Source organism: Parasteatoda tepidariorum, chromosome 8 (genome assembly GCF_043381705.1).
Source record: "Parasteatoda tepidariorum isolate YZ-2023 chromosome 8, CAS_Ptep_4.0, whole genome shotgun sequence".
Taxonomy (NCBI): domain Eukaryota; kingdom Metazoa; phylum Arthropoda; class Arachnida; order Araneae; family Theridiidae; genus Parasteatoda; species Parasteatoda tepidariorum.
In genome coordinates this window covers 16,762,605-16,777,025 of record NC_092211.1, presented here as the reverse complement: position 1 = coordinate 16,777,025, position 14,421 = coordinate 16,762,605, and the positions used below count along the sequence as shown (strand labels likewise).

Sequence of the window (14,421 nt, the reverse complement as noted above, 5' to 3'; positions counted from 1 at the left end):
ACTATAAATAGGTGTTTTCGGAAAATAGAAAAATTGTGAAACTGTATCAAATGAATTTTTAGAATGAAATTATAAAATTTCATTTATTACCCATAATGTAGTATGAGAGAAAGTATCACCACGTTGAAAGAATAGTATACAAATTCGTAAAGTGTTGTTGTTTCAGTCAACGCTATCTTGCGTAGGAATAATAATGTACTGGAAATTTTTTTAAAAAAATTGACATCAGAAATATTCAGATTAGAAATGGTGAAAATAAGAATGTTTCATTAATATATTAGCAGCTTATTTTTTTAAAATTATTTTTAGTGTATGTGATGGCGGCAATTGGCAATGTACAGACACAGTATGTGCGTCCACTTGCACATTAGCAGGGCCACATATTACGACATTCGATGGCCATGCTTACGATTTTTATGGAATATGCCCTCATTACATAGTGGAAGCGGACAACTTCAATGTGCAAGTAGATTATGACCAAAACTGCCCTGACACTGAAAGTAGCGTCTGTGTGAAGAGTATAACTATCCATACAACTGAAGGAGCTGTAGTTAAGATGAAACCTTCATTGGAGGTGACTATTTCATAACTAGTGCTTTGTGCTTCATAATTGTCTATGTTTATAGTTTGCAATTACTTTAAGAACGTGCTTTAAGTCACTATCGAGTGCTATGAAGTTGTATTATGTTTTGAGTTGCTTAAAAAAATTCTAATTGAATTTAATAATCATATACTAAATAATTTTTAGTCTCGCAGTGGACTGATCGTTAAGTCACGGTTCCCAGAAGATCACTGAAGTCAAGCATTACTGGCTGTGGCAAGTAAGCGGGTGGGTGACCAACTGGATCAGTCTGCGTATGGACCGAGGGTGTGTGGTATTGGTCCTTGTTAAACTGCTCCACCGTAAAGTTCTCGACTTCGCGTGCAGGTGGTCGGGCTACCGAGGAGTGGGGTCCATTCCCTCATCAGAGGATCAAAATTGTGGTGGCATGTCTTCGGATCATCCTCAGGGATGTTTCCCAGACTGTCGCCAACAGCCCATTGTGCAGCTCTAGTGCGACGTAAAGGAACTACAACTAAATAATTTATGGATTATAACTAATAACTAAATAACTTCCGATTTCTCTGACTTTTACATTGATCACGGTTACATATATAAATGTCAGTATTACATCACCGTTACTTATCTTATTTATATATATTTTTTAATTTTTGCTGAAAATGAATTATCAAAAAAAGTAACAGCTTAATTTCATTATGTCATAAAAGATATCCTACGAGTTAGAGAATGTTATTTCGAAACTTTATAAGCTTATTTGGCATTATAAAATGAAATATTCAATTAAAGAATATTCCATAAATAACAGAATGTTATGTAAATTTACAAAGCAACTTATTTATATGTTTTTTATTATGAAATAAAATATTCAAATAAGGAATATTTCATAAATAACAGAATGTTATGTTAATTTATAAAACAACTTATATTTATGTTTTCCATTATGAAATGAAGTATTCATGTAAAAAATATTCCATAAGTAACTGAATTTTATAACAATTTTTAAAACATCCTTATTTGAATACTTTATTTAATATGTTTCTCGCTATGAATTTAAGTTCTCAAATAGGAATGTTCCATAGGTAACAGAATGTTATGCTAATTTACAAGACTTTTCATTATTTTATGTTTTATATTATGAAATGAAGTATTCAAAAAAGAAATATTCTATAAGTAACGGAATGTTACATCAATTTATAAAACAACATCTTTATTTTAATACTTTATTTCACATGTTTTTTTTTTATTATGAAATTAAGTACTCAAATAAGGAATATTTCCAAAGTATCAGACTGCTTTTTAAATTTATAAAACAACTCATATTCATGTTCTTCATTATGAATACATGCTTTTCATACTTATTTTAACAAAGAATATTTCATAATTAATCTTAAGTACTTTAAATTTATAAAATTAATAATAAGTATATTTGTCATTATGAAGCGAATTATAAAAACACGAAATATTTCAAAAATAAGCTTCTGATCTTTTACTGCGTTTAGTTTCTTTTTTTCTCTGTTATTAGATTACTAAGCAGACAATATGTTATCAAAAAATACAATTTATACGTAAAATTTGGTTTTTATAATAGTATGTTTTCACTGATTCAGGTATCAGTCAATGAAAAAGAAATGCCTCATCTGCCTGTCATCGCACCAGGAATATATGTTGGGCAAGCCACATCTTCATACATGAAGGTAAGTAATAATATTGTCACAATAAAAAAATAAAAAATAGCGCGTGGAGTCCCTCCGCGCGGAAGAAGTGAAACGTCGTAATGTGGAAATGAAAATAGGAAGGGGTAGAATTTGATTTTTAGTGAAATCATATTGTTTCTTTAAGACAAACTTTATTAACATTGCTTACAATTCACAATGGATCGCATCTTTTAATTATCATTTTCGAGTGGAGAAATATCCAAATCTGTAACATTTACAATGGGATTATGATAACTAAAGTAAAATACGAAATGTTTGAGTTCTATTTTTTCAATATTTCTTGCAAAAACTGCATCAATGGTAGTTACCCCTTTGGTTGTTGGATCATTCCTACCATTTATCATTTCCAATCCAAATTTGTCTTTAAGGAAGGTTAATAATGTTTCAGCTTCAGGTAACGAGAAATTCACATTAAAATCTCCTGCAAGGATCACAGGCCGCTCACAATAATCAATTTCTTCACCAGTAACGTCTGCCAGAGCTTGTGAACCTGCAGTGGATAGTGGCAATAAAGATTTTGCAATAAATAATTTAATATCCCTCATGGCTGCATTTGGTGAAATATAAATGGCAATTAGAAAAGAGAAAACCTAACAATCAATTGATATTCACAAGAGACGTACCTTGACATAACCTTAAATCCGTCGCATTGTCCGTGGGATTGTTTTCACTCATTTTTTACAATTGTTATCCACTAAGTTTGAAAATAAAAAATACTACCCTATTAAATTATATGTGTATCAAATCAAACTAAAATATTTATAGAAAAACAATACTTTTATGACTTTTATTATTTTTATGCTAGTGAGAACCAAAACAATATGGAAATGAATGAGGGAAAACTGGATCCTACCACGTGATTTCCCGGCCAATAAAAATGTAGCGTTAAGCGTTTAACGCAACCTTGTTGGAAGTCGCATAAGAAGTACAACTTCAAAAAATTATTACAAATTCGAACAAAAGAATGTTTTAATAGTAACTTAAACAACATTCAGTTATTGACAAAGACGATTATCCAAATACTGTGATATTTGGTTTCTATTGGACTTAACTGCTGTTCTCGTTTAAGACTTATCGACTAGTTTCTCTAAAAGTCCAAATAAAAATTCTATTAGAAATAGTTTTCTATGGAATCAGTTGAAATTTTGATTTATTTTTAAACTCTATTCATAGTCTAAATTCTTGGATTGCTGAAAGAATAAATTTACTAAACTTGATCTTTTTCAATCAAAAACGAAATTATATGGAAAAAGTATTTCATTAAATAATTAAATAGAGATATGGATAGAGATATAGATAGATAGAGATATAAATAGATAGAGATATAGATATTGAACAAAATATAAGATGAAATAAAATAATTTATTACCTCATAAGAGAACTAAAAAGTATCACCTTGATATAAAACAAAGTTGTTTGCAATACACAAATTTTGGGCTGATAATTGTAAGTTGTATTTAAATAAATAGGGCAATTCATTATGCCATCAATATATAATAAATTACCTTATCCTAATGCTGACAAGCACCTAGACATAAGGATACCACCACCATGCTTAAATGCCTGAACTAAGTTGTTGAGATAAAGTTCTTCATTTTTTCTGCTCCATACAATACATCGAAACCCATTGTGTTAAATTTGCTTTAATGCGCCAATAAAACATTTTTAGATACGTTAGAGATTTATTCATTATTGATTTTACGAAGTAAAGCCTGAAGTTTCCGCTTTTCATAAAAACAAGACACTTTCTGCAGGCAGAACTCCCATTTAATCTAGCTGCTTTGAGAACTTGTCGAAAAGTGTAAGGAGAAATTTAAACTGAATATTTTTTTACTACATTCTACAGAAACTTTTCAAAACTCTTACGAAGTTTTTGAAAATTTTTTTATGAATTTTATAATTTTAATCTTTAATCACGCTGAACTAAATTCCTTCTCTGAAGCGTTTAGTTTACTGCATTGTAAAATAGGATAACATAAGCTATTACAGCATAAACTATAAACTAAACAATAGAAATATTTATTTCTGATTTGCCTCTAACAAATAATCAACTTTCAAATGTTATATTACTACTATGAGCAATTTTTAAATGATAAAAGAAAATATTATGGAGTTGGTTATCAAACAAAAATTGAAATCCAATTTTACTACTATGATTTTGATACCAAATTGAAAAAAAGAAAGATAAATAAATAACAAAATAATAATAATAGTAATAAATGAAAAATAAATAAATGAAAAAAATAGAGTAATCGACGATAATTTTAATCATGAGTTTATCCAAAAACATTTAAAGATGCATTTATTGACTTTGTGAGGTAAATTTTTTGTTAGTTTTTAATAATTAATTTCCTAAAAAATTTAATTACTTTTACTTCTTAAAATTTTACATGCAGTTTGATTAAAAATAGATTATAGATCTCATTATTTTATACCCATTCTGAACTATTCATTTAATAGAGCCTTATTTCATTGAAAGTCATAGGTGTACAAACACTTTTGGGAGCCACTGCATATATAGATATAATTTTTTTCCTCCTAAATAGCATTTATGTTGCACAGAAAAAATTATATGTTCAGGATTTAGCGATATCAGATCTGGATCGTACTATAAATAATACATCCGGGTAATTGGATAAGTATTGGTTTCGATGACAAAAGGGAAAAACTAAATACAAAAGGGTTTCTTAAAGGGAAAAACTGCATGTGCTTTTAACCTATTGCTTTAATGGCGTCGAAAACATTTTTTTTTTTTGACATTTCTGCTTTGTCTCGGCTAACAACAAGTTAATACTAATCATCGTGCGTTCTTATGGCTTCTAGAAAGTAAACTATAACATTTCTTTTCTTGTATTTTTATTCGTCATCTCAGATATATAACGGGTAAATGCAGTAATGAATGCTTCTTTTTTCACATTTGATAAATGCATAGAAAAATCGAGAACAGGCAAAAAAAAGATTCTTAGGCATAATTTTTTCAAAGCAAAGCAATAAGCAAAATTATTATTACATTAAAATAACTGTTAAATTAAAAAGTATATAGAAACTATTAATGACGACACTAAACTAAGCAACTAAAAGCCATAACTAGTTAATTTAAGTAATATCATTACAAAAAATTTAATTTTCAAGTGAGTTCTGAAGAAATTAAAATTACGAAATATTATGCATTTTTATTCTATACATTAAAGGGCTTTTAATTATTTAGAGAGCTTTTAATTTTTCTATTTAATTATACTTTTTTTAATAACAATGCCTTAGTAATAAAAAGAGGTACCGTAATACCTTAGTGTTTTAGTTAAAAGTATTTTACGTTTAAAATTATTGCTGAAAGCAATTTAAAAATATTTTCCCAAATTTTTTATTGTCTAATTAAATTTATGCCAGCAAGAGTATTTTTTTAATTAAAATTTTAGCATTTCATAATTGTTTTTGTTACGGGACTCTTCTTTTTTTTAAATATATATTTCATACGTGCTCGAAAGCTGCATCTTTCAAAATTGGAAAAAAAATTTAATGCTTTAAACTAATTATTCAGAAATATAACTTTTTTTAAACCTAAATATTGACTTCCTTAAACTCCTATTCAAATGATTTTTCTTAATTTGAAAAAAAATAATGTACCTATGTTTTATGTTTCAAATAATCAAGTTATACCCACACTTAAAATATTGATTTCCTTAAAAACGTTAATGTTTTTTGTTTAAATCATAACACAAAGCATTAGTCAATAACATTGATTTTCAAAATTTGAATCTAATTTTCTTACTAATTATATGATAAAATTGCACTCCTTTTTTTCATAAAGAATAGAAAAACATATTCTTTTAACATTTTATAAATGCTTTTCTGTCTTAAAAACATTTTAACTGATTAACAAACAAAGCAAATTAAATTCACGACAGATGACTGCAACTTGATATTATGCTTGTGGTAAAATTTGTATTCTCAAAAAAAAATTTAATCGTTCATCTAGAGCATATGCCAATTCAATTTTTTTAGTGAAAAGAGTTAAATGATTTCTTCAAAAACATAATATGCTATTTGAGGGGATAACTGAGAATATAGTTAACTTGCATATTTTAACCTTAATATGATCAATAAAAGCACAAACAATTTTTAATTCACTCTTAATAAAAGAGTATTTAATAAAAAACATTTTGAAAATACACTTAAGGACACAGATGAGGTCCCCTTGACAAATCGCAGCAATGACTTAGTGAGTCATGACGTGCGTGGTTCGAATCTTAGCTCTGTCAAATTTTTTGAATTCAATTACAGAACAAAAAAAAAATATTTTTTCCCCTTTTATAGTATGTAAACGGAAATAAGATATTCATTTATTGAATTTTTTTATTATTTTTAAGTGCAATCATTGATCCCCTATTTTTTGCCTTGACTCTCTGAAGTGCCACGTAAGAGTGTCATTAAAAAACTTCTTTTTTTTTCTAACGTTTCAAATATAGTAGGAATCTCTGAAAACTGCTCGCTCCGCTCCCCAACTCCCCGTGGCGGTCTCTCATTCCGCTTTTTCCCCTTTAAATTTTGATAATTTTAAAAAATATTTTTTTTAGATAATAAATTTTTATTATAACTTAATGTAAGAACATTTTGGTTATATGTTTATCGAAATAAAATGAACTATTCTTTGGATTTGAAAAATAACTAACTGTACACGAAAAAAATTTAAGCTTAGTAACGCAGAATGGGGGACACAATAGAAGTACTTGTACTTGTTATCAATCTTCAGCAAACCTTACATAGTATAACAAATCAAAATGCAAACGATGTTTATATTTCTTGGGACATTTATCTTTTCAAGAAATTTAGTTACAAATGTTATGATTTATATCTGGCAACATATTTTTTTTTATTTCTTTACTTTTGGCATCAAGTTAAACGCAAGCTAATAAAATAATGATACAAGAGAGATAAATTTTTCGACACAATTTATCCTTGTTTAAGGAAATGAAAAAAAATTCCGCAAAAAATAGCACTTAAATTTGCAATAATTTCCGAACGAATTGCAGTTTTGAAAAAAAAAACTTACATTAACCCTTTCAACACGTAAAATTTCAATTCGATATTTGCATTTCAGTGAGCAGTTAGTTCTGCCATGCAACTGAAAAATCAACGTAAGCGACAAAAAATTCAAAATTAAGATTTTTATATATTTGGCATCTTTACATGGTAAGTTACATACATGAATTGCAAAAAAAAATTTAACAATGCATTTTGTTTCATCAGTTTTTTCTTTTAATTCTATTTTACCACTTATAGCATTAGTAATAGAAAAATAAAAGTTGTCAAGGGAATATTCACGGAATCAATGGTGAAGCACTTGCGTTATTTTTTCAACTGCACGGCAGAATTGGTCAACATATTTTTTTTTTTTACTTCAAGTTTAACATTTAATAAATCTCAAACTAATAAACTTAATCTTTTTGTTTCATCAAATTTCTTGTGAATTTTTCTACTTATCATTGTATTTTAAAGTATCTAATTATTAAAAATTTTACTCAGCAAAAAAAAATTAACATAAATGAAAAAAATCGCAAAATGGCATTTAAAGTTACAACTATTTTCAAACTAACCGGAATTTCGCAAAAAAAAGCTCGTGTTAAGTTAGCAACAACATGCCAAACTTTAACTCTGTAGTTGCATTCTTGCGGGTTGTAGATTAGCCTGAATGTTATTTTTTACTATAAGTTTAGCAGTTAATTATTATCGAACTAACTATCGAATGTTAAATATTTTTATTCCATTGTACTCCGTGTACATATACCTTCTTAATTTCTAAGTCTTATATATCAGAACAGCGTTTAGTTGAACACCCAAAACAGCGGCGTTACCTGTGATGGCTCTTGCTATTTTATAATATATAGAGAAATTTTTTCTGCTTTTTAATATTTTGTTCGTAATTTTTGATGACTGAGTACAATTAAAAAAAACACACCATCTTTCAAAAACTTCGGTAAGTAAAAACTTTGCTTTATTATATATAACGCTCATAATTTGCTTTCCTTTGAAAATATACGACATAAGGTACTAAAGTGTAATATTCCCTTAACTGTAACATTTAGAACTAATTCCATTCATTTCCAATACGCGACTATCTTTTGGTCTTAAAAACGGTGCAAGAATATCTTTTTAGCACGTTGTACCCAAACGAAAATTTTACCCCAAAATTATCATTACTGAATATGTTTTTATGGAAAAAAAATCTTTTGGACAACAGCATTAGGAATATAAAGGTTACAAGTCCAAAGATCTCTAATCTATCAATCCCCAAAATCAAAATTTTAATACAATCGGAATAACATTGGAGCAGAAAAGTCTGTACAAAGTAACTAATATAATTCTCTGAGAGCGTGGGTTTTATATGTGTTTATGTGGGTGGTAATGTTTTTTTTTAACATCAGATGTACTGAATCTATCGCTCTACACTATGGAAGGTGCGGGAAGTGTTGCTCATTTTGCGTTGAACTGGTGGCCACCGCGTGACCAAAGTCACGGAGGCGAGCAACATTAACCTCCCACACTGCCACCTGTTCATGTCCCGCAGTGGACTGATTGTTTAAGACACGGTTCCCAGCAGATCACCGAAGTCAAGCATCACTGGCAGCGGTCAGGGTGCGGGTGGGTGACCACTTGAACTAGTCTGCGTTGGGACAAAGGGTGTGCGGTATTGGTCCTCGTTAGACTGTTCTACCGTAAAATGCTCGATTTCACGTGAAGGTCGTCGGGCTACCGAAGCGGGGGGTGCCATCCCCTGTGCAGAGGATTGAAATCGTAATAGCATGTCTTCGGATCATCCTCAGGAATGTTTCGCAGCCCGTCGCCAATAGCCCATTGTGCAGCTCTAGAGCGACGTAAGTGAACTTCAACAAGATACCTGTTTAAAATGTGGGCCATATTCACACATCACACACAACAGAGGACATCACATAAAGAGAGTCCTGAGCGGGGTTCGAACCCGTAATGAGGCCCTCTAACTGCTCGATAACTATGATTAAGGAAAGAGGCTGACCGACCTGTGTAGGGGTCAGGGAACTAGCCTTGCATCAGAAGCGTTTTGGGTTCAATTCCAGGGCAAGGCATGGCTGTCCTTTTCTTCTGAGTACTATCTGTCCTCAATGTAGGAGCAACGTTGGCCCACCTGATATGGTGCCTCTGAAAGAGTGACCAACAAATCTGCCCTTCAGATGCCTGTATGACGAAATGTTATTCTGCAGGTGGGAATTGGGAAAGAAATGATTAAGGAAAGATTAATGACAAAATTAAGTTGCTTATGATAAATTATGTAATTATTTTTTCAGCTAGTGTTTCTCTTTGTATATTTTTTCTAAAAAAGCGATCAAGCAGTAAGTGTATTCAAATTAATAAGCAGCGGCTTATATGAGATTTCTTATGAACCTTAGGTAGAAAATCGCAAAAATATGCAGATGATTTTTCATTCAGTATATGTGACTAGACCATATTCTAAAGTACACAAAATATATGTTCCAATTTATTCTAGGCCCGTCTTAGAAACGGTCTTGAGATTTTCTGGGATTTACATTCATCCATCGAAGTGTACGCACCCGAGACCCTCTTCGGTCTCGTGAGGGGTTTGTGCGGCACTTTCACCAAAAACCTGCAAGATGAATTCTTGACTCCTGAAGGAGACGTCGAATCTTCGGCTGGAGCTTTCACCGAGAAATGGAGGGTGGAGGAACGATGCGAAGACGTCAAAGAAATATCTATAGAAGGTTATGAAAGAGCCTGTGACGTCCATCCAGATAGACGAGAAAAAGCTGTGGAAATATGCCAGTCCTTGAAGAACCCTGAGTTTTCTGGTGAGTTGTTGAAAAATCAACTATATTTTTATCGCCCATACAATTTTGTCAAATGGAATCAAGTTAAAGATTCCGTGTGTTTCACCTATTTCTCATAAATTTTAAGTTTTTAAAAAGTAATTAGTAATTAATAAGTTTTTAATAAGTAATTAGTAATTANTAAGTAATTAATAATTAATAAGTTTTAAATAAGTAATTAATAATTAATAAGTTTTAAATAAGTAATTAATAATTAATAAGTTTTAAATAAGTAATTAATAAGTTTTTAAAAAGTAATTAGTAATTGATAAGTAATTAGTAATTGATAAGTTTTTAATAAGTAATTAGTAATTAATACGTTTTTAATAAGTAATTTATTAAGTTTTCAATAAATAACATATATAGTTCGTAAATATTAATTGTTTTTTTAATAAATTTTTAGTTTAATTCCTTATAATTTAAAATTTAATTTGAAAAAGAAGTTTTATAGAGTCCATAGTTTAATTCAGTGCAAAAATAGAATAATTTGCTTTCAAATGTTTAAAAGGAAACCTTTCGCACTCTCAAAATTCGTTTCAATAATGCACCACTATATTGGTATTTTGAATCATATCATCATGCAAATTTACTGCTGCAAATTATGGGTAATGTGTAAAGTAATGGATAGTATAAAATATATGGATAATATGGAATGTATGGATTAATGGATTGTAAGATATCAGTAGAAGCATGTAAGCTCTACTATAGCACCCTATATGTGGTGGTGCAATATGGCTGTTACTATCTTGGTGCAAAGGCATAGAACAATAAAAAGATAAGAATACATAGAGCGCTGAGGTTGAAAATGTTAGAGTACGCAGCTAGGGGCACCTTCCTTTTAGATATTTGCTGTTCGTGTGTCTTTGAACTGGTATTTACAACCAAATGATTTTTATTTTAGGTTTTTTATTAATCATCGTTGAGATTTGCTTTCAAATAAGCTCAGAAATAGATATAATCAGGGGTCTGTTCAGACATTTTGTGAAAGGTCCGTTTTTGTAAAATTGTGAAAAAATTACTCGTATTTTTGTGAATATAAAATAAACGTTAAGTCACATTCTTTCAACCACGGTCCGCTTTTGTGAATTTGTGCAAATAGGGTCCGTTATTGCAAAAAAAAAAACTTTTTCAAGGAGTTTTTAAATTTTGAAGGCATACAAAAATGTGCTGTAAAAGTATAATTAAAAAAATTAAATTTCAAAAAATAAAGAGCAATTGTAGTTACTAAATTAGCGATGCAACATATAAATATTTGATATTTAGCCTATACTGCTGAACGCAGAATATTCTTTTCGGACGAATAAAGTAAGAAGCGTTTGCGGAAGTAAAAATTTAGTTTGTTTACAGCTGTCTTTCTTCTTGGGAAAGGTTTATTCTATTAACAAAACAATAATGAAGATGAACAAATTTGNAGGAAACCTTTTGCACTCTCAAAATTCGTTTCAATAATGCACCACTATATTGGTATTTTGAATCATATCATCATGCAAATTTACTGCTGCAAATTATGGGTAATGTGTAAAGTAATGGATAGTATAAAATATATGGATAATAAGGAATGTATGGATTAATGGATTGTAAGATATCAGTAGAAGCATGTAAGCTCAACTATAGCACCCTATATATATGGTAGGTGGTGCAATATGGCAGTTACTATCTTGGTGCAAAGGCATAGAACAATAAAAAGATGCGAATACATGGAGCGCTGAGGTAGAAAATGTTAGAGTACGCAGCTAGGGGCACCTTCCTTTTAGATATTTGCTTTTCGTGTGTCTTTGAACTGGTATTTACAACCAAATGATTTTTATTTTAGGCTTCTTATTAATCATTGTTGAGATTTGCTTTCAAATAAGCTCAGAAATAGATATAATAATGAATGGTTCAAAATTTGTATATAAAATTACATTTTATTCATTGAGGAAACAAAATAACGTCTGAAGTGAGCTGGTTGCATTAAAGCCACCGAAATGCTAAACTGAGAAGTATTTTAGAAGCAACTTAATCCTTCCTCCATACTTAACGTAATGAAGGATTTATGAAAAATATTCGCTAAATACAGTTTATCGTAACAATTGTAGATTATTTCTTGATATGAGTAAATATTTTCTGACACACTGATATACAAAAGTGCAGTTCATATTTTAGGATACAGCATCTTTGATCAGAAACAGCTCATAAAAAACTTTTAAATCTGAGTATGAAATTACGTTTCACATCTTGAAGAATTATTATGCCAGATTATAATTTAATGTTTTATTACTAAATGTAAATCTAAAAAATAAATTTTTGTAGAAAACACTAGCATTATTCGAATTAAGGAGAGAGAGAAGCTAAATTTTTAATTTTTTTTTGGCAAATAATTAAATTTTTTTTCTTAACACGCCTATATTCTTTCTTCTATTTTATAGTTCTATATGTTCCAACAAATAATATGTATTGAGAACCTGATTGCGCGGAATGCATAAATTATTTTTATTCTGATAGAAAATGCATCTGAAGTCAAACATGGTTTCGATTTGTGTCCTTTCTTGCATATTAAATTTGTCAAAGACTTGACTGGCGGCCATTTCTGTATCCTAAAATCTTTGTTCATTCTTTCAGAGTGTCATGCTTTAGTGGATTACGGTAGCTTCTACGAAAATTGCCTGGAAGACGTGTGCAGCTGTCTCTCTGATCTGGAATGGTGCGCGTGTTTATCTTTCTCACATTATGCAAATACTTGTGGAAGAAAAGGAAAACCGCTCTCTTGGCGACAAACTTTTCCCGCCTGTGGTAACTCATTTATTAACTCCGTGAATCTGAATATGTAATGTGTTTATTTAAGATTTCAGTTCCATTAAGCTGTGTTACCTATTTAATGTACATCAGAACGGTTACTATCAATTTTAAATCATTTTAAATAAAGCGTATGGGGTTTATTATCAAGCGTGTGTGTCCTTAACCTACAACGCTGAAAGCTTCCTGGTGCACCGACTATAATTTTTCGTTCTTTATTCTTTAATCCAAATGTGCTTTTCAAAACTGCAAGGTGAAAAAGAAATAGAGACAAAAATTACATTTTATTTACGATGTTTTCTTTATTTTAATAAAAACTGACATGAATTTTAACACTAGATTGCCTAAGGAAGTCATTTTGACTGCTTTTTAATTTCAATTAGAAAAACAATGATGTATATAATAACACAATTTCATAGAATTTTATGACTTTTTATACAATATATAATTTTTTAATTTTTAATATTTGCTAATTGCTTGTTATCTAACTGTAAATAATATAAAAATTAATTTTAAACCTATTTCTTTACACATTATTCTTTTACAATCCACTCATTTTGACTGCTTTTGGGCAATATAGGTATATAATAAATTTCAGTCTTTCTAGTGTTAAGTAAGTATTTTGACCAAGCAAAAAAAAATGCCCCCTGTCAGCTATAGATTATTTAATGCTCAAATACGTACGATTTAGTTTTTGAATATTAAGCAGATAATTAAAAACACTATAATTGCATTGATTAGAGCCGCGAAGGCTCAGGGGATGGAGCATTCGCCTTCGTGAAATATTCTCAGTGGTAGACAGATTATGGGTTAGTCCCCTTGCCGTCAGGCTAAACATGGGTGGTTCTCGTGGTCCTCCTCTGCATGTAACGCAAATGCGTGTTGGCTCCATCAAAAAGTCCTCCACGAAGGCAAATTTTACTCGATCCAGGAGTTCCCTTGTCTTCTGGATTGGGTTCAAAATTAGTAGTCGTAAAACCATAAAGTTGTGTCGGCTGTTCAACGACGATTATATAAATATAAAATTGCATTGATTAAATATTTTGTTCGATCAAGGGAACTAATTAAATCAGAACTGAAGAAAAAATAAAATTTTATTTTAAGGGTGCTTTCGAATGTGTGAATCACAAAATCTTATGAAAAATCTGTTATTATTTTTTTCTCCTTAAGTTTCTGAAAAGTATTTTCCGCTAAAATTTATAAATATGACTCGACGTAATGTATAGCACAGTTTGTGAAAGGAGTTAAACTCTACACCTTTTTTCATCATTTATATCAAACTTTGTATAAACATAATTAGTTTTAATATTTTTTATTTAAAATTAGATGTATTTTTTTTATTCAAATGGAAATGTTTTTAAACCTATTCTACAAGAAAATTATCTACTGCGGCTGCAAGAATCCGAATGGTTTCTTGAAGGTGGTCTGCTTGGAGTACATGAGTGAGCCAGATTGCGCAGTAGCCAACTTTTATTGGAAAAAAACTTGTAAAAACAAGAATCAATAAAACTTG

At 30.0% G+C, this 14,421-nt stretch overlaps 1 protein-coding gene across 1 annotated transcript in view; it reads left to right on the top strand.

Annotated features, from left to right (window-relative positions):
• Window positions 1–14,421, top strand: part of LOC107439698 (uncharacterized) — a 296,584-nt gene that overhangs the window by 122,988 nt on the left and 159,175 nt on the right. The window contains exons 45-48 of the mRNA XM_071184208.1: window positions 310–574; window positions 2,170–2,256; window positions 9,797–10,115; window positions 12,735–12,905. Coding sequence (XP_071040309.1) covers window positions 310–574; window positions 2,170–2,256; window positions 9,797–10,115; window positions 12,735–12,905 — 842 coding nt within the window. The remainder of the gene's footprint in view (window positions 1–309; window positions 575–2,169; window positions 2,257–9,796; window positions 10,116–12,734; window positions 12,906–14,421) is intronic.